This window comes from Solanum verrucosum, unplaced genomic scaffold, assembly GCF_900185275.1.
Source record: "Solanum verrucosum unplaced genomic scaffold, falcon-dt-bn FXZP01000020.1, whole genome shotgun sequence".
In the NCBI taxonomy this organism is placed as follows: Eukaryota; Viridiplantae; Streptophyta; class Magnoliopsida; order Solanales; family Solanaceae; genus Solanum; species Solanum verrucosum.
In genome coordinates, this window is record NW_026019903.1 from 1377372 (window position 1) to 1399324 (window position 21953).

Here is a 21953-nt window from a genome sequence, read left to right on the forward strand (position 1 = left end):
AGAATAGAAGTTGAGCTTTTATATAGCAAAGGAACAAATAAAAATATGATCATGATAATTGATAACAATCTTTTTACCAAAACAAAAATAACTTGTGTAGCCCATAATTTTACACATGGTTTCCCCCTCTTCACTCATAAAAAAAAAAAAAACACACACACACACACACATGTTGTAGCCAACAATGGGGAGCACACCCAATCCACTACGTTTTGTTCTTTCATAATCTGAGAAATCGGGTCGGGTTATTCGGATAATCTGTTTCTAATAAAATGTTTCGGAGAAAATAAGTTGCATAAATGAGAAAGAAAATATTTTGAGTATGTTTTTTCTTTGTATTTTGTGGAGTTGTACAGGTAAATACTGATGAACATTGAATAGAGCTAAAAACAAACAAGGGTAAAACCGTACTTCCACTTTTTTTCTATGATCACAGTTGTAGAGGACGAAATGGTCAAATGTCAACGGTCACTGAAATCAGCGATTGGGATTGAACCTCCCGAAATCGGCAAGCTTTCTCGATCTGTTCTTGCAAAACGACGTCGCTGTGGAGAGCTGAGGTTTTGCTGTGACTCTAATCTCGCCGGAAAACACCATTTCAGGCGGCATTCCTTTTTGGTTCCAATTTCTGCTAGGGCTTGCCCGCACTAACGGACTCAAGCAAAACGCCATTCCACTGAGGTTCCGATTATGACTTGATTTCCCTCGTCGGCCAGGTTGAGCTGCTGGTGTTCTTCTCGGAGTTTGTTTCCAACCCTGCGATGACTCAGATGAGTACCCGCTCGATCCGCCGCAATGCTCGTCTTCCTCGTCGTCTGAATGTCGAGCAGGCGACATTCCTCGATCACGATTACGATGCGTCCTCCGATGACCTCCGATCGTCGATTCTTCTAAAGAAAACGTTCGTGACTGCTTTTTCCGGCGACCAGAGAGAATCGTGGAGAACCACGACGGTGAAGAAGACGAGGCCGGGCAAGCATCACCCGAATTCGAAACCCTACGATCCAAATCAAGTTTATCCGACTTGGATCTAAACAAACCAGAGAAAAATCTAAAATAACTTTTCTTCTTATAAGGCCCAGCAGCAATTACCGTACCGTTGGGTCCTACTTGTGGAGTACTGTAAAATCTTTGATCTCGAATAGACGGAAGCGAATTATGCTGGAATTGCCACGGCGTCGTATCAGATTTCCGGCGAGATATATACGGTGAAACGGAGCGAGGAAACATCAACGGCGGAGGATTTCCATCGGATTTCCTGTGATCCTCCTGAAACAACTGCTGCTGTACTTGAGCCCGTGCTTGAGCTTGAGCCTGGGCCTGTGCAGCCATAACCGCAAATAGCCTTTCCCGGAGACATGAAGCGCAGACCCCGACGCTGCTACTCAGGTCAGAAAGATGTTTTTTACACCTCATTTATCCAAATCGATTGAATTCTTTTGTTTAGCTGAATTAGTATGAAAAAATCAGAAAGAGAAAAGGGAAATTGAAGGAAGAAGAAGTAACATTTGTGGAGAAGTGAATTTGTCTTCTTCTTTTAGTGAGAGAAAATTGGGTGTAAGAGAGAGGGGTGCAGGCTTTTATGGGTAAAGAAAATGAGAGCTTTTATCTTTTTCTTTATTCTTATAGGTTCAAATTAAAGGGAAGAGAGAGAGAGTGTGTGAGACCTCAACAATGATGCCACACTAATATTTAAACACAAATTTACACTCTCTCCTTATTAATTAGTAATTAAGAATAAGAAAAACAATAAAATACTCATTGCCAACATTTAATGAAAACATCATTTTAGGACTTAGAGGTAAGTAAGTATTAATCAAATTTTATTTAATATGAAACTCTTAAATCCTTTTACAACTATTTTGTAATACTTCTCCTATTTTAATTCGCTTCACTTATTCTGACTTGATAAGTTATCCAAAGAAAATTTTAAAAAATAATTAATCTTCTGATGTTAAATTAAAGCTATGCTAAATATATCAAAATGTTTTTAAAGTTTATATATACATGTCATATAAAAAGTTAAAATTAAAAAATTACTAATAATGAAAAATGCTCAAGTCAAATAAATTGAAATAAAGGGAGTTTGGATTTATTTATTTCAAGTGATTTTAACCTAAAATAGTTTTTAAGCATCTTTGAAGTGTTTGAATAAATTTAAAAAGTCTTTATAAGCACTTCATTTATAATTAAAATGATAAAAACAAGTCAAAAGTCCTATGACATAATTTCTAACTTATGACTTTTGATCAACAATCAATCCAAACAAACTCTTAATTATGAGCTACTTTCTCCGGTCTAAATTTTACCACTGTTGATTTAAGATATTCTTTTTTGAGGAAAAATAATAAATATTTATAGCTCATTGAAAATTGACTCTTATTATTTTAATTAATGAATTATGTTAACTAAGTAAACCATTTAAAGGATATAAAGTATAGTTTAGACAAATATTTTCAAAATAATGTTATTAAATATTTTTATCATGGTGCCAAAAATAGTATTTTGATGACTAATTTTTTTAAAGTTGATGACGGAGTGCTCTTGTCATGGTTTTACTTATTTATTTTTCTTATTATTTTATATTACTTTAATAATCAACAATCTATTGATATTTTTATGAATGGTCAACTTTACCTTTGATAGCACTCTATCCATCTCATCATATTTATACTCCAAAACACTTATGATTAAAGAAATTTTCAACTCTACTTGAAAATAACGGTGGTTATTTTTAAGATAAGTATTATCATTTATCCATACCAATTAAGTCAAAAAAAAAAAAAAAAAATTGGGTCCGATTCCCATTTATTTGCCTAAATGGGAAATACTAAGTAATTCATTTTTTTTCTAAGAAATATCATAATATCACCTCTAGAAAATCTTAAGAACTTTATAACCTTGTCTTGATTGCAAGTTTGATTCCTTTCTTATCCGTTTTGGCAAAGATCAACGGTAGAATTTGCAAGACATTCTAAATCTAAAAATTCAAATCAAATTTAATTTTGGGTGAAATTTCTTCTTTATAATAAAATATCTACGAAAATCATGTTATCATTAATCATAAAAAAAAATCTCATTGTGTGGAACAAATTTTAATACATATAAAAAGTAAACTCCAATCACAAACAAAAATATTTTATTAATAAACATGCGGATACAATTTTATTTTCTACCTTGATTTATCTCTCTTAATTATCTTGTTTCGAGGAGTGTTAAGTTAGAGTGAGAGCCTGATTGACATTGTTGTTAGAGGCTAGAATACTTATTTTGAGAGAAACAATATTTTTGTTGAAAAATTAAGTGTTTGACAAATTAGTAAAAGTCCTTTTAACTGAATGCATAAACAGATTTTTCTGTTGTTGGGAAGATGGTAAAAATTTCTGTTTTTTAAAAAAAATAGCAGCGGAAACAAAATGTTATTTTTCTCAGGACTAAAATATCCTTTTCACATATACATATTTATCGATATATTTTTTATTAATTAATTTGCATATTTCATAAGTTCGGTTAAATTTCATTTAAGAATTTTATTTTTTATTTTTATATAATATATAATTTATTTTACGTTTATATATTTTTATTTTATATATTATCAGTATTATTTTAAGTATTATTTTGCAAAATTAGAAAAAAGGTAACAACAATATTTTTACAATATTAGAAAAAAATACAATTAAAGATTTCAACCTCCCCAAAAAAGTATAATATTGATTGAAAATTTTAACATGTACATTATAATTTAATAAAAAAAAATTAATTGACTTTTTTTATAATAAATATTTAAAATAGTTTCTCTCAATAAAATAAATTTAATATTAAAAGTACATTAATAGTTGTCTTTTTTTGTAATTTGATTCTCAAAAACACATTTTTAAAAAGATTAGTCAAATGCAATATGCTTATAAAAAACATTTTAAAATGAATTAGTCAAGCACAAATTGCATTTTTTCAAAAGCATTTTTCTGAAAAGTCATTATTAAAAAACTCTTCTAAAAACAAGTTGTTTTTTAGCAGCAATGTCAAACATGCTCTGAGTCAAAGTACACATTGATTGAGGAATTGATTGGTGGTCTGCTTGTATAGATTTGAGTCAAAGCCCACGAGCTAGTTTGGGGTTGAATTAGGCATATGTGTCATATATTTACATGTTAGTTACGTATTTCTCAAACGTATGCTGATTTGGACCTCCTTGAAATTTATTGGGAATATATTACCATCTATATATATAAATAAACTAGGATTTAAGATAAAATAGTCTCCAAATAACTTGACTAAAATTAGACTCGTTTTGTAGAGTCCTACGAAATTTCGATAATTAATCAACGAAATGTGGGCTTTGCGTCATGATCATATATTCCAAATGTGTTTCATGTTTCATTGCTAAGTTAACTTACTTGCACGCAACTGAGAGCATTCAAAGCAATTCATATTTTCAAGAGTTCAAAGCTCTAAGTTTTGGTCCTTGTAATTATTGTTTTGTTTCATCAAGTCCAATTCTAATTCAATTGCAGTATGATATGGAGTTGTAAGTATTTTTTTTTTTTAATTTAGAAGCATTCCTAGGTTACATTGGGAATTGAATATTTTGTTTCTTAAATGAATGTACCACTTGAGCTAATAACCAATCATAATCAACTATACTATAAATCTATAATTGTAAGTGCACAATAGAACTCTATTATTTGCCAATTAGAACTTCCATTACTTAATTGAGTTGGTGCAACATGTAATATCTCCTAAGAAGGGTTAAAGATCAATTTCCTCTACCAACGTCTTCTAGTCAAGTTCGTCGCATTGGACCAATCTAATACGATTTACATCTCAAAATAGCTATTATGGATTTCCTTGGGTCCAAAAAAAATAAAACGTTCATGTCATAGATTCATTATCTTTTGGACAATGAAGCATGACTAGTAAAGGAATACTCTTCATACTAGTGTTTATGGTATATCACATCAAATGCCCTTATGTACAATAAGTAGCATCCAAAAATGAACCAAGCATCCCGATAAAATGAATGCTGCAAGGACTGACTAACTTTTAACTTTATGTGCTATGTTAATCAATATGAAGGACTATTTGTTGGAAATATACTTGACAAGGATATTTGATGTAACCATACAAAAAAAAAAAAAAAAAAAAAAAAGGAAGGATCCTCCTAAATTATCATATGCATGTATATAATATTGGGGATCCATTGATTGATTGTAGAAAGCATATAGTTTAGCTTGCTCATGAGGTGACAAATCAAATAGTTGCACCTTCATGAAAATGCCTATGATCTGATACCAATACTTAAGAAAGAAGCACTTAGAATGGACAGTTCCATCTTTATTTATGACAAGAAAAATAGATATATATATATAAACACATGAATATAAATCATTTTTGTAAGGCTCAAGCGGTCAATCCCTATCCCATTTTAATTATTTTACTACTTTTGATTTAGTACCGTTAAACAATATTAGCGACTCTACTGTTATGCTAACCTATAATGTGTTGTTCATACTTAGAACAAAAACTTTGAAGAACTTGATAAGAAACAATAAAGTTTAAAGAGTATTTTCAAAACTATAAAATTAAAACCAGTAGAGAAAATAGAATAAGAAACATATTAGAATAATATTAAAAAATTCTCTAGAAGAAAATCGAGTCCACTGAATGTATAGTGTTTCCTTAAGGAAATTATTCCCCTCAAGTACCTGAGATTAATGGAATATATCCTCTTAGGATAAAACAATCTTACTCACCGGTGTATCGTCAGTGAATCACTCAACGACACTAAATTAAAGTACACTTAAAATACTAGATTTAGTAGTAGAAGAAAAGGTTCAGAAAATTGGTTGTTCCAAAATGAGAGGAAATCTCTCTATTTATAGATAAGGAAGGGTAGTGTGAACATGGAGTTTATTGTGTCCTATCGAAAATGTCACAACCCTTTGGAAAAGTTACAATTCTTCGGAAAAGGTCACAACCTTTCATACAAGTCACAACTTTTCATAGAAGTTACAACTCTTCATAAAAATTGCTAACTCTTCATTTTTCATTCATACCTTTTAAAACCCAATATAATGATGCATATTATTAGATTAATTTATAAGTAATTCTGTTTACAAAAAAAAAAAAACTTTAAAATGCAATGAACCCAGAACATAAATGTCTCTATATAATATAATGCATGTGTAGTGGAACATATTATACAAAAGCATGGCTATTTGATAGTACATTCCGCTGTTCATTATATTCTAATTTTTCTTTTTGCTGCAAAAAATATTTATATTACATAGAGCTTTACTAATAAATAACATTATACATTATCTACAAGGAAATTACTGTTTAAATTTGCCAATCATAATAGTATAAAACATGTCATGACTCATGAGGAGTTTTTTTCAAGGGAAACTTATCCATATGTATCATTCGATCAAATATCATAATTTGGTTGAAATTTATAACGCACATTAATTATATTTGTTATTTATATAGGTATATGTATACTTACAGGCTATTATTATATATGTATTAAATCATTCAAAGGGACTAAATTGTAATTATCTTTTATAAGAGAAAAAATCTTCTCAATAATAAGTTAGCTAAATTAAACAAGGAATAATGTCATTAGAGTCTATGCATTACGAGTAATAAAACTTTCAATTGGGGCAGAAATTAAGTTCATGGGCTATAGCTTTAATCCTTTATGAAGTGCGACAATGCAAGTTCCGTTTTGCGGTGCACACAATTAGGTCTGAATATCATGCTTAAAAATGAGTACTAAAAAAATTACAGGATTTTTTTATATATCAAACACATCCTTAATATATTATAGATAGCCACATAAAAAAATTATGTTTTATCAGATACTTAAATACATTATAAGAAAAGAAATAAAAAGGTTTTTAAAACATAGAAAGATGTAAATCGGACTACGATCCATTATTTAGCTCCTCTCATAAGTCTAATTCATTTTGATCTAAATTTCTTTTACGTGAGTAATTTGACATTCTAATTTGGTAGGATGTATTATAGAAAATAATACATATATTAGTTATGTTCTTAGTTGCGCGGACTCTTCACTTTTGATGCCGCACCCGTCTCGGATTCTTCAAAAATACACTACTTTTGGCGAATCCGACACGCACTCATTGACATTTTTGAAGAGTCCGAGCAACATAGGTTATGGTATTATTAATCCTTTCTTTAATACATTTTTTAGCTTATATATTATAACCAGTATATGCATTATCTATAAACCCTATTAAGCTATTATATATAGGATATATAACTAATACATAGCAATTTATGATATTAACAATACAAAAGTTAATTAACACATAAATATGTATGATTAAAAATCAAATTTATTCTTAATACGCCAAATTAAATTAAATAGTAAATAAGAAATAATTTCAATATAATCTACTCCTTTTTGTGGTTAAATATATTGTTACAACGCCAAGTTCCTTTTTAGGTCTAATGTATGATGATGTATCTTGCATTTTTTTGGTGAACAAACACAGACCGCTCATTTTGACCTTGGATTATTAATTGTAATTAACTTTTTAGTGCTCACAAACAAAACTGACATTTGCAATAATCCAATTGTTCAGTTTTTAAGTACAAATCTAATTTATTTATTATTTGATTATTTTAATGGAGCACTACATGTCGAAAATGGTAGGGGACCTCTTACTATTTTGATGTAACTTTTGAAAGAAGGTAATTGGTGTTTGGGAGTTGACATTAGAAGTTGTGATTTCTTTGTCTTTTTGCCCAACTATGGTTTCACATTGAGTCAACAATTACATTATATCAACTGTCTTTTCAATCACTACCATTAGGGATGACAATGAGACGGGCGGATATAGGGCAAAGTGAGTTTAAGGCTATATGGGGTGGTTTGCGGGGTGGGTTGAAGTGAGATTTTTTAAAATTAATGTGGGGTGGGGCGGATTGCGGGTATATGCAATTTTATGTGGGTTTAAATTTAATTTTAACTTTTTACGTGTTATAAGAGCGATAGAGCATTATTTGCTAAAGATGATTTCTTTGAATCTACTAAAATATTCAAGATAGTAAATGAAAATTGTTCAATAAAAAATAATATAATTTCTTACATGTTTCCCAACCTCAAAAAAATAATTTTTTAAGTCACTATCCTATTAAATTAATACAATTTAATGAAAAACTGAATTTATTTTTATGAATTATATTTTTTTGTATCAAACTTAACTAGAAAAAGAAAATATTAAAAAAATTATGCGGGGAAACGTGGGGCGGATTGAAAATAAAAAAAATTGTTATGCGGGACGGATTAAAAAAATTGCGGGTTAAGCTCAACCTGCACAGTCCCCACCCCGCACCACCCCATTGACATCCCTAACTACCATAGCGCTGGATAAATAGAGTCTCTCCATTCAATTATAGAAAAATTTGAGTAATTTATGAATAAGAAAAACATAATTGTGTCACAATCTAAATTTGAATTCATCGTGAATAAAAATAGAATTTATGTTATAAATATTGACAACACAGAAAATAAATAAATAAATAAATATATATATATATATATATATATATATATATATATATATATAAAAGTTATTTTTGAAAGATAAATATAAATACATCTATTTAATCTGCCTTAATTAATAATCGTAGGTGAATTTTGGTAATTATTTAATAATGGAATAATTTCACAAAAGTTATATAGTCCACAAATTATATCGCATCTACATAGTTAAGTTCTAATTTTTTTGCCGCATAGCCATTATATTTTCATAGAAGCGTTAAATTTTTTGATATACAACAGTATACTTGATTTTATAATATTATGTAAAACTTCAATTTTTGTTTTGTTTTGTATCCAGGTTTAAAAATTCGAGATACAATATTATATACCCAGTATGCAAATATTATATAAACTTATAAGAGATGTTTATACATTCATAGTATTATACCAAACACTTACTTTATTGTGTTAATTTCTTGTACCTCTTCTGAAAGTGTTTATACACTCATAATATTATAAGAGGTGTTTGTACATTCATAATATTATATAATATTAGTTTGATCATTAATTCTCTCTTAATTCTTATTATTATACATATATATGTATTTTAATCGAATTCATTATGATAAACTTTTTTGGAAGAGATAATCCAATATAAATATGACGGAATCACAATTAGTTGGAAGTTGTTTCTTGTTCAACAACGGCTTTATTTATTAAGCACGCTTTTAAAGAAAAGAAAGTACTCCCTTTGTTCTTAATTACTTGTCCACTTTTCATTTTATAGTTGTTCCTAATTACTTGTCCATTTTGACAAATCAAGAAATGACAATTTTTTTTACCTATTATATCCTCAATTAAATGACTAATTTACTTTGAAAAATGCAGAACTTTTCATCCACTTCATAATTAATAGGGGTAAAATGGTAAATTCACTATGTCATTAATTGATTACTTAATAGGTGTGTCAATTCAAAAATGGACAAGTAATTAGGGACAGAGAGGGAGTATGTTGGAGAGTATTTTATCTTATTTTAAACGAAAGTGAGACATGTGGATATATGAAATTAAATGAATAATTAACCATTTAACAACCAAACTAATTTTACACATATTTATACTATCTTCCCTCTCTCAATTACTATTAAATGATGGCGGAATAATTGTCTTGGACTTTTAAAATAATAAATAATTTGAAATAATTAATTTTAAAAATCACGATAGATAATTTGAAACAGAAGTAAAAAAATTAACATAAAAACTTGATCAAACATCTTAGCTTTCTAAGCTTTCTAAAATAAACATTATTAACTTTCCAAAAAATTGACCAAACATGCTAATTAATTTAATCATAGCCGATTGATGTTTACATGACTAATTAAAATAATGACTATAGCTTATAATTACTTAAATCAATCAATGCCAACTTTCTTAATTAACATCAACAAGTACTTCACCCATATAAACCATGTCACACTCTTTTTATGGACATGCCAATAAACATCAAAAAAATCTTTTATAGCCCCCTTTCCATACTTACAAAAAATTGAAGCTATGTACTTACTAACACTTTCATGCATGTACGTAAATTTAGTGTTAATGTTATATCCTTCTCAATAGATTACCCAAAATTGTTACCCACATTTGATGTAATGTCATGATTACATGTTCTATTTTCCTTTAGACTTGATTTTGAATATCGTTCTACACATGTGATTATAACTTGAAATATTTGAATCACTAGTAAAGTCATAATTTTTCATTGAGGAATTAAAAAATAAAACAGTAGAGTAATACCTAAAATTTGAATTTGAAATCTCAAGATAAATTTTGAATTCGTTAAATTACTGAATTAATCTCTAATTTTGTGTTTTTTTACCAAGAAGATTTGGGTGAACTCTTCCGCCCAAGTCCATAATATTGGAAACCTTTTCTCGTACATGATAACAAAATAAATATATTTTTATAATATATAGTCCATAATTGGATATAGAAGTGATTTATTATACTATTTTTTATATTTTATATTAAAATATAAGGCACATATATAAATGCTAATTATATGAAAATTGAAGTACCACATAACATGAGGTACAGCAGGCATTTATTTGGCATGTGCAGCTGAAATTGCATTTGCTTCATCATAAATGACTCTTCACTCTGAGTATTGCCTGACCTAGCAAACACCTATAATCATTATGATGAAATTAATAATGACATATTTAAACTATACTGGTCACTAATTACTTGATAAATAAAATAAGCGTGTATTTGCGTATGTTTAAAAATTAGTTTTGAAAAAGCGTGTATTTGCATATGTTGCGTATTAACATATTTTATTTATTAGATAATTAGTAAAGGGGTAAATACTATGAAAAAATTAAGTTTAGGGTGTCATAAAATCCACACATATATAATTTAGGTGTATAGTAGAGAATTGCATCATATATGTTTCTCGTTCATGCATTCATGATATTACTTTCACTATCTCAAATTATTTGTCGTAATTTAAAAAAATATTTATTTCAAATTAATATCATTGTAAAAGTTAAGATTTTTTTTTTCATTTTATCTTTAGTACATTGTTCTTGAAATTACAAACGACTTAATAGTTAATAAAGGGTGATTCTATCTTAAAATATTAATAAATGGTAAAATAGTAAAAAAAAAATCCTCCCAATTAATATTTTTTTCAAAAGTGGATAAAAGAAAAATACGATAAATAATTTGAGACAGAAAAGTAGTTGGTACTCACTATTCAACTCACGAGAAATTTCACGAAAACATTATATATGATATCGTACGATTGTTACTTCCTTTTTGTTGTCTTTATTTGTTGTGATTTGCCTTCAACTTGACCCTACATAAAATCGACATTGTAATGTTTTGTCAAAAAGTTCTGCTTAATTATATTCATATATGTTTTTTTAAATAGTCAAAATTAACTACTTGTCCTAAACACAAAAGACAAGAATAGTTCATCTTTCTAATTAATGAAAGCAGCTGATTAGAGTGCCAACAACATGGATTATACTATTAGAGTTGGTAACTAGTCCCTCTCCATCACAACATAATTAGGGCCTAATTATTAGGGATAAAGTTTTGACTTAAACAGCCTAAACACATATATTCTATTTCCTTATTTGTGCATATTTAAAATGATGGTGTTTTTCTAATTGTCGACGCTTTATAATATAACAAATTATAAATTTCAAAAAATTTGTAATGCCTTGAAAATAATGTTGGAGTCAAAATTTATTCGAGGGTCGTACATTTTGCATGTAATTAATCTTTCTCGGATATGAATTGATAGTTTTGAATCTATCTTTGATTGGCTATGTTTTAAAATTTCCTGATCTTTTTGGTGTGAAATTATCATGACATTTTTTATTTTATTTTTAAAAGGCTTGGAAAATGAAGATAGGGCTAGACTGAAGTAAAACTGAAATTTGAAGTTTGAGATCCAAGTGGGCCTGAGAGATCCCAACCAGTGCTTGGGCTGGCCCATCTATTTCAAAGCACGCACCTCTATTTTCCACTATGAAATGTCGTTCTTATCAGTTTATTATTTTGCGGATTCGTTTTTTTAAAAGGAAAATTATATATTTGACCGCTTGTTATAAAAGTATTAAATTTTTATTTAGATCTTGGTGCGGGGTGAGTTTCTTGAAAAACATCTTAAGGTACCCATCAAAGGTGCTTTTCTCACGAAAAAATTGTCTAAGGCTTGTCTAACGTCAATGTCTGAAGCTCACCCAATTTTTATACAAAGCATGTGTGTAATTTCTTGATTAGCATTATTGATCCTCATTTGACCCATCCAAATTTAATTCAGTCCAATCTGCCCATTTGACACCTCTAACGTTGCCCTTTTTGTGTTCATTGGTGAATGGGCCATAATATATTATAAAGTGTAAAGAGTAATTGATCTCTAAATAATAAGATAGTGGCCCACTAGTGTAGAGCATGCTCCAGAAGAGATACGAGCCCAATGCCCACTAAAGGCCCAATTAGAACATTAGCAGATCAGGAGATTTGGCCCAATATGTAAATACATCAGCGTAGTTAGCCCAATTCTATAATTTGATGAAAAAATTATTTAAATATACAACTTATTTTACCATATTCTCTAAAATTTCCTACCATTTTGAAAAAATTACAAAAACCTCTACTCTCTCCTATTCTTGGTACATCACTTTACACAATGTATTGGGACGTTGAGTGATGTATCTGAAACTGAGATGCGAAGTATCGAGACTTTGAGGGATGCATCCAAAATCGGGACACTCTGTATTGAGATATTTTGGGATGTATCCGGATTCCACTATATTTAAGAGATATTTGTAATTTGAAAAAGAGTAGAGATATGATGTAATTAGTTCTTAACAACAATATGAGATTTGTGTAAAATTTTCTACATTGATTAGTTGGATCAATATTGACATGGTTGTATATTATATGCCGAAGTTAAATTTTAAGCTGCAATTTGATAATTATAGCACTAAAATCATGTATGTTAGACATTTTAAATTTTAATACATTGTGCATAAATTTGAAAAGAAGTGTGTATTACCTTACCATTTTTTTCTATGTTTTTTTTCTCTTTAAAACCACTGATAAATCACCTTTTTTCATGTGTTAAAATTAGATTTTAATGAATTAGAACGCAGATGGTAACAAAATTATCAAAGAATAATACTAGTACCACTTGAAAAGGTAACAAATTAAGTTCACTAAATCAAAGAAGTACTAGTACCCATTCAAATTCCTGACCAAGTTGCAAATTTATTCTTTCATTTTTATAGAAGAATTTGATTCACAAGTATTTGTGCTTCTGGGATTTTCCAGGATTATGTATAAAACAAAAAATAATAATATTTTTTAAAAAGTTTTATTATGTAATAATAATGGCCGTCCATATTTTGTACCACAAATTTGTAAACAAACATTTAATATTAGGACAAAATGAGAATTTCCTTCATGTCTTTGGTAGAAAAAGCTTCAAAACTACTCATCAACTACTATAATATTTGCTTTCTTCTGTGTTGTCATACTTGTCCATGGACCATTTTACTTTGTTAACAATATTCTTAAGTTTGATGGGCTCCTACTTGTATTTGTATCATTTCAAAAATGTCGACTTATTTAAAAAATAATAATTTGGAAACGACGTGATTTTAACTTCGCTCGATTTATTAACAAAATCTCATAATGCAATTTCATCTCATAATTTGAAATTATAAGATGAAACCAGCGTTTGAATATGCAATTCAAACTCGAATACATCTCTCTAGGTGCATTTTAAAACCCCAATACACAAACTTTTGATTTGAAAATCTTTAACTTAGAGCAAGATGACCCACAAATATTCAAATTTCAAAATTTCCAAACGTTATAAAAAGATAAAAATGGAAAGGTACAAGTCGTATTAGCCATACATAAATCAAAGAGACAATAACGCGCATATATCGCAAGCCCTACATTTACTTTTCTTTCAAACCAAGTCCAATTTCAAAGACCCTTTTCTCTATCTCTCTCCTTTCGCATCTCTGTAAACAACAACACAGTTCCACTTTCAAGTCCAAATCTTGATTGCTTAATTACCAATCTTGTTTCTCTTGTAATAAATATAGATCTGGGGTTTTAGGATTTTATTGTTTTTAGTTTGAGAGAAGACGAGATTTCTACTATGGAGAGTTTAATTGGTTTGGTGAATCGGATTCAAAGAGCTTGTACAGCTCTTGGTGATTATGGTGGTGGAGATAATGCATTTTCTTCTCTATGGGATGCTCTTCCTTCAGTTGCCGTTGTCGGTGGTCAGGTTGGTGATCCATTATCTTACTCGGTTTCTTGATTTTTTTTTCCCCGATGGGTTTTACTGGAACTAGGATTTAACTTGGGGAGTTGGGTAATTAGTAGATCCATATTAGTGATGGTGGAAATGAGACTTTTCTATATGGGTTTGTGTTGGATTTTGATTTTAACTTGTTAAAATGAGTAATCTTGATCTTTTTTCCCCTACTGCTATTGATGGCTGCATATGGGTTTGTGCTGATTTAGATTTTTAAGTACTGTAAAGGTGGAATTTTGGTTATTTTTGCCTCTGCTATTGATTGTTGCTAGACTAATTTTAGTAGCTCATTTTATTGTGTATTGAAAGGAAATGAGATTGTTTAATATGGTTTTGTGTTGATTTGATTTCAGTAGTGAAAAGATGAAATTTTGAGTTTTACCTCTGTCATTCATGGTAGTGAGCTAATACAGTTTTTGCTCCTTGCTTGCATTGATTCAGAGTTCTGGAAAGTCATCTGTGTTGGAAAGCATAGTAAGCCGAGATTTTCTTCCTCGTGGATCAGGTGAGCTCGATTAATTTATCTTTATCATACTTTTTTTCTCTGTACTATCTAGATCATCCTAATTCCTAAGTGTACTAAAGCGGTGGATTGCTAGAACTTCTATTACATTTTACACAACTAGTTTCTCCTTACGTGCACGTGTATGTTAAGTGATGTAATATATGGTTATGTAAAATAATATCAATATTATTAAAATTGAGTAATAATTATACATAAAAGAATAAAGTGCAAGTTTTTGTGAGTAATCAACGCAAATCATTGTGTAATGACTTGTTTGTTGAGGTCAATATATTTGGATATTATCTGAATCCACTAAGATGAACGATCAAAATTTAGTTAGATCCATGTGATTCTTTATACTTATTTTGATTTTGTGGCCATCACCTTTGTCAACACTGTGGTTATAAAATTAACTTGATTTATTGAGATAAAACATATCTCCCAAAAAACTCGTGATTAAATGATCTTCTCCTTACTAAATTAGCAAGAATAGACGCTTCAAACTTGATAATGTAATTTTTGAAATCAAGAATCAATATCTAATAAATAAGAAATACTAAGCAATGTCACACACAAAAAGGCTAAATTATCAAAGTGTTGGCAGTACCCAGTCATATTTTGAAAGGTGCGCAGGATCAATAGAGTTAGATCATTCAGTCTAAGGTATGCAAGAATGACCTAGCTTCATATAGAGGCAAATAGATTAATACTCTTATTTCTATATAGTTGTCCAGCAATGAACAAACTATCTGCTACAGATATTCTTTTAAAATATTGGATGATATGTACTAAAATGAAATAGTAAAAATAAAATTAGGAAGAATAAAGATAATAGTAATACTCAGACATGTATCAATGTGGTGCAACCCCAAAATTAATGTTGATAAAGAAAAAAAGGAAGATACCATACCCGGAAAAACGATGGGACAAATAAAGGTTGGGCGACATATGAACCCCTTACCAATAGTCTGTAACCAATATGTCACAATTGAGATGTTCACAATGGTATCAGATTGTCTATGTATTAGATTCTAGGCTAGCATGTGTATGTTCCCATTACCAAATAACTCAAATATTTTAGCTTATCAAATGCACGACAAGAAGCAAGCAATTGCTAAATGGGATCACCATAGCTTGTACGTAAGCCTCTAGAATAATAATTAGCTCTATCTTATAGGATTTGTTCATTGAAGCAAATTTCTATGGGCAAATCAAAAGTTCTGATCCAACCAATAAATAACAATTGCTTCTCCTTTCAACCTTCTACGACATATTTGCTATTAGTAGGCATATGTAAATTTAATTTAACCGATAAGCTGAACAAAAAAAAAAAGTAATGGTTTATTGATATCGGTTTCACGGTTTGTAAATCATTTTAGAATTTTTTTTCTTTTGGCCTATTGGTTTGATTAACGGTTTTACCAATAACCCATTAAGATCTATCAAATTCAACTGAAAATCAACAAAAGGCTTTTGATTCTTTTTGTGAAGACCATTTCTCCTTCTTAACTCATCAACTCACAACACCTTTTTTTTTCTTGATCAATGCATCTATCTAGTAAACATTTCCAAGAAAAAAAATCATAATAAATTTATATAGAAAAGCCACTGCCTCACTTTGAATAACCAAGACGTAAAGACTGCTAACCAGTTAACCAATAAATTGACAATCGATTTCTTAGTGGTTCGAATATCGGTTTAGCATGTTTACAGTCCAATAACTGATAACATTCATAACCGAGCTGGACCAACCGATAAACAGTCCTAGCTTTTATTGTAAAGTCAGTCAAAGCAACTAAACATGTGAGTATGTATAATAGATTCATACTTGATTAGATGTAAACAATATTTGATTGAACACTAGCAAGGTATAATAGATGATTTATAAATAACCTCTCATTCAAGATTCTGGTGATCTGTTGGTTCGTAGTACTAAAAGCAGCTAACCAAGGAAAAGAAGAGATAATAGTATTTGCTAGAAGCAGCTAAGTGCATGCGTGATATCCCTTCAATTTTGGAATTTTGGAATCTGCAAGATGATGATAATAACCCCATTTGCACTAAGATAAACCAAATGACCATAAGTTGTGGCAACTCTTGCGGGAGTAACATTAGAAATGGTGGCAAGTCTTCATAACATTAAACTTTTATTAAATTTTATATTACATAGGGGTTAGGAAGGAGAAATAGGGGAGGGATCACAAGGTGGGGAATTGAACCCTCCGCAACAAGGTGAAAATTCGGATAGCCAACCAATTGACCTTACTAAGATCCCCATTGTTTTACTTGTTAAGGGTTTCCTGCTTTTAATATTATATAGATTATGTGAATTACATTTGCTGAGTGAAATTGTCTGTGGTATCCATTCAGGAATTGTCACAAGGAGACCATTGGTGTTGCAGCTTCATAAGACTGATGACGGACAGCAGGAATATGCAGAGTTTGGTCATATTCCGAGAAGACGGTTCACAGATTTTGGTATTTCAGTTTACCTCCATTCTTTCTTCTTCTTTTGGGACATTACTTTAGCCCTTTCAGAATTTATCTAAACTCTTTACTATTTCATGACAATTAATGAATATTAAAGTAGCTACGAAACATTTTTGCTTTTAAGTTAGGTAAATGAGAAACACGATTACTTGTGCATAGAAGAGTCGCCATATACAGTAACTTAATAGATCGGTGGTTATGGAGACGAACTATTAAATTTTAGCTGTATTAGTTTTTTCATTCACTCTCCTCTCTCTCTCTTAATGTGTGAGCGCTTGTGAAGTGACATGTATGTGTGCCCTCAAGCACATCAGTTTTACTTATCAGTACTAGATTGTAGATTCTGATTTGACAAAATGTGTTTTCTTTATTATTTTTTTAACAGGCATGGTCCGCAAGGAGATTGCGGATGAAACTGATCGAATCACAGGGAAAACTAAGCAGATTTCTCCTGTTCCGATCCACCTGAGCATATACTCTCCAAATGGTATGATGTCCATGAATTATTTATATGTGCTTAAGAATTCATTTATGGTCCCAAAAAGTAATCTTACTCTACATTGCATCAGTGGTTTTTTTTAATAGTTTTTGTTTCTGAAGTTAGTTATTTCACATGCATGTCTGCTTTTCTAAATTTCATCGAAGATGGGCTTGATGTTTTAGTATTTCATCATAACGTTTTGATTTATTGCTGAGAACGGATGGTCTTTTCTCTTGTTCCTTTTGGTGGTGACTGTTCTAAAGAGCATATCATTCTCTCTTTATCATGCTAACTCCATACCATGTGTTTTTTCTTGGCAGTGGTCAACTTAACACTGATTGATTTACCTGGTTTAACAAAAGTGGCTGTTGGTACGCTCCATACGTCCTTTCATTATTTGCATTCTTTTTAAGTCTTATCAAACCTGTTTTCAATGCAACAATACTCATCACTGCAGAGGGGCAGTCTGAGACTATAGTCGAAGACATTGAGAACATGGTGCGAACATATGTTGGGAAGGTAATGAGATACTAATTTAACTTTCTGATATGCTCATTTTTCTTTCTGTGGTAAGAAGAGTGGAGATATTTATTGGTATTGAGATATTGCTCATAGAGAGAGACTAAACCACAAATGGTGCATAAAGCTTTCCATCTATATGTGATGTAGGTATTAGTCCCTTAAAAGAGTGGAAATGCTTGGTGATTTAACTAGTTAGGATTTAGGAGTTTCAAAATTTCATATATACATTTACAAAATGACTACAGCCCTCACAAAATTCAACTTGGAAGTTTACCTTGTTCTTGTAGATAAAGCCCACAAAATTATGTGGGACAAATTCTCTTGTTTTGATAATATACTAAACATTCCTCCTTAACATCTGGTAATGGAGTCTGAATAGTGCAAATAACAGAATGCTACATTTTGTGAGAAACTGAATAATGAGTAACTGCAAACTTTTTTATATACCTCTTGCAGTCAGAGAAATTGTTCTGAATATCAATCACCTAAAGTCTGCCGTTCCCTTTACTGGATCTCCGAACAATATTCAGTTAGTGTGGAACATAATGCCAAAGAACAACTATTCTTATATTGGTCGAGTGAATTGATGACTGAGCTGATGAGCACAATATTCCCTTGCTAGGTTTTCTGTTGCTGTCAGTTCAAGAAAATCCACCTGAATTAAACTAGGACAAGTCTTTACTTTCACATTATTTGGTAGTTTTTCCATTTATCTCCATGCATGGTTGGCTTGCTACTAACATTCATCAGTGTGAAAAATAGGCTGCCTTTACTTTCACATTGTTTGCTAGTTATTGTGTTTATTTCCCATACATGAGTTGTGCTCGGTTTGTGTCTTCTCTTCATCTGATCTCTTTCCTCTCATGCAGCCAAACTGCATCATTCTAGCTGTTTCTCCTGCCAATCAGGATATCGCCACCTCTGACGCAATAAAACTTGCAAGAGAAGTGGACCCCACAGGTATAATCTTTTGATATTAACAGTTTGGGGACTCTTGAGTCCAGTAGCTTGACTACTTGTCAAAGAGTGTCCATATTTTGGGAGAATGTTTAATGTTTGTCATTATCATTTATGAAGTGTCACATTGCAACCCATGTAGGTGAACGGACATTTGGAGTGTTGACCAAACTAGATTTGATGGACAAAGGCACTAATGCTCTAGATGTGAGTTTTATTATTTGTTATATTACCTGTGAACTTATTTTGGTTAATATCTACATTAATTGATTCATAAATCGGATAAGCATAATCGAATCTCACTCGCTGAGTCCTTGTTGTATACTATAATTTGGCAGCACAGCTTGTTGTACTAGTAATTGATTTTTTTCCCTTGAATTTAAGGTTCTTGAAGGAAGAGCTTATCGTTTGCAACATCCCTGGGTTGGTATTGTGAATCGTTCACAAGCTGACATCAATAAAAATGTAGACATGATTTATGCAAGAAGAAAGGAGCGTGAATATTTTGCTACCAGTCCGGAGTATGGGCATCTGGCTAGTAAAATGGGTTCAGAGTACCTTGCAAAACTACTGTCAAAGGTATACTTAATAGTTCTTTTCATGTAAGGAATTCCTAAATAAGTTGAGCAGAGTTCATATTCAGATTGTTTCCATTTCAGCACTTGGAACAATTTATTAAGGCAAGAATACCAAGTATCACATCACTTATCAATAAAAGCATAGATGAACTTGAATCGGAACTGGACCACCTTGGAAGGCCTATTGCTGTTGATGCAGGCGTAAGCTTCGACTTCTATATCCATCGTTGCTACTGTTGATTGAGAGATTTTCCTTTATCTTAGTAACTGAACTGGTCTATTTCAGGCTCAACTGTATACTATTTTGGAACTTTGCCGTGCTTTTGATAAGATATTTAAGGAGCATCTAGATGGAGGGTAAGTGGATTGGTTTCTTTTTTTCCTTAATTTTCCAAATCTAACTTTCATGATCGTAAGCACTTCAAAAAATCCAAAGGAACCATAAGCACAAAGGAACTTGAAATACAAGGAGGGATTTGGCAAAGGCTGAAAAGAGACCACCAAATGTGACTAGTACCCATAAACACAGAATTTGAAGAAACTTCACTCATGAGAACTTGTAAAATAAAAAAAGATGTACCCATTAAACTCAAGGAATTGGCAACACATTTCAAGAGACATGTCACACTCGTCTATCCTGTCTGTAAATGCTTGTACTGATTTAATGAACTTCCAGTTTATTGCTCTGCACCTAGACTATATATAACATGTATATATCTCTTTTTGTTAATCAGTCGACCTGGTGGTGATCGAATTTATGGAGTTTTTGACAACCAACTACCTGCTGCTTTGAGAAAACTCCCGTTTGACCGATATCTCTCTGTACAAAATGTGAGGAAAGTTGTTTCAGAGGCAGATGGTTACCAGCCTCACTTGATAGCACCTGAGCAAGGTTATAGACGTCTAATTGAAGGGGCCTTAAATTATTTTAGAGGCCCAGCTGAAGCCTCTGTTGATGCTGTAAGTAATTTTTCAAAATTTATCAGGGTCAAATAGTTAATGCTTCCTATCAACTCTAAGTTTATGTGAAACTACATATCAGGTTCACTTTGTGTTGAAGGAACTAGTGAGGAAATCTATTGGAGAATGTCAGGTAATGGTGCCGGGCAGCTATGTTGTATTTTATTTTTAGCTACAATAACCTCTTCTCCCTTTTCTGATTATTTCTAAATATATTGGTGGAGCAGGAATTGAAGCGGTTTCCTAGTTTGCAATCTACAATAGCTGCAGCTTCTAATGAAGCCTTGGAAAAATTCCGGGATGAAGGTAGAAAGACGGTAGTCAGATTAGTGGACATGGAATCTTCTTACGTGACAGTGGATTTCTTCAGAAAACTACCTCAGGAGATGGAAATCCCCAAGGGGGGAAAGCCAGAAGCTGCTGCTGCCGTAGACCGGTATGGAGAGGCTCACTTTCGTCGGATAGGTTCAAATGTATCATCATATGTAAATATGGTGTCTGATACATTGAGGAACACACTCCCCAAAGCAGTGGTTTATTGTCAAGTTAAGGAGGCCAAACAATCTTTGTTGAACTACTTCTACACTCAGATTGGGAAGAAAGAGGTACTATCTCAGTGTTCATCCCGAATTAGGAGTTTTTTTTATAGTACTAGTGCTGACAGTTCTTTATATTTCTCAGGGCAAGGCACTTTCAGAATTGTTAGATGAAGATCCTGCATTGATGGAGAGAAGAATGCAATGTGCCAAGAGGCTTGAACTGTACAAGAAAGCAAGAGATGAGATTGATTCTGTAGCGTGGGTACGATGATTGCACTTTTAAGAGACACCTTTCTTCTACGATACAACAAATTCACGACTTGGGTGAATCAATATCGCTGCTTGTTCGAACATCCTAAATTCTTTGATTGTTGTAGAAATTATTGTCATGGTATTTGGTTTGGATGAATTGTTGCTTTATTATGTATTTGTGAACTGAGTTAATACCACATTCAGTCTGCTCCATTTTTGTATCCCTTTTACCGCTTATGGACTTGGATAAAGAAAATATTACTTCATGATGTAGAAATATGGCGTCTTTAAACAGTACTTCTAAAA

General features: G+C 31.2%; 2 protein-coding genes across 4 annotated transcripts in view; one reads left to right on the plus strand and one right to left on the minus strand.

The window, feature by feature from the left end:
- The window catches only part of LOC125820978 (phragmoplastin DRP1E-like), an 80331-nt gene extending 58394 nt beyond the window's left edge, over positions 1-21937 (plus strand). For all 3 annotated transcript variants that reach the window (XM_049500411.1, XM_049500419.1, XM_049500425.1), the window contains exons 2-16: positions 14191-14333; positions 14805-14868; positions 17239-17346; positions 17744-17845; positions 18160-18210; positions 18297-18358; positions 19231-19321; positions 19461-19525; positions 19703-19897; positions 19978-20097; positions 20183-20253; positions 20631-20856; positions 20939-20989; positions 21084-21461; positions 21538-21937. In XM_049500411.1, coding sequence (XP_049356368.1) covers positions 14202-14333; positions 14805-14868; positions 17239-17346; positions 17744-17845; positions 18160-18210; positions 18297-18358; positions 19231-19321; positions 19461-19525; positions 19703-19897; positions 19978-20097; positions 20183-20253; positions 20631-20856; positions 20939-20989; positions 21084-21461; positions 21538-21666 — 1845 coding nt within the window. In that variant the 5' untranslated portion in view covers positions 14191-14201 and the 3' untranslated portion in view covers positions 21667-21937. The remainder of the gene's footprint in view (positions 1-14190; positions 14334-14804; positions 14869-17238; positions 17347-17743; positions 17846-18159; positions 18211-18296; positions 18359-19230; positions 19322-19460; positions 19526-19702; positions 19898-19977; positions 20098-20182; positions 20254-20630; positions 20857-20938; positions 20990-21083; positions 21462-21537) is intronic.
- LOC125821010 (uncharacterized) lies at positions 37-1440 on the minus strand. Its single transcript, XM_049500440.1, has one exon. The coding sequence runs from the start codon at positions 1414-1416 to the stop codon at positions 478-480; it is 939 nt and encodes a 312-aa protein (XP_049356397.1). The 5' UTR covers positions 1417-1440; the 3' UTR covers positions 37-477.
- Positions 21938-21953: the final 16 nt, after the last annotated feature.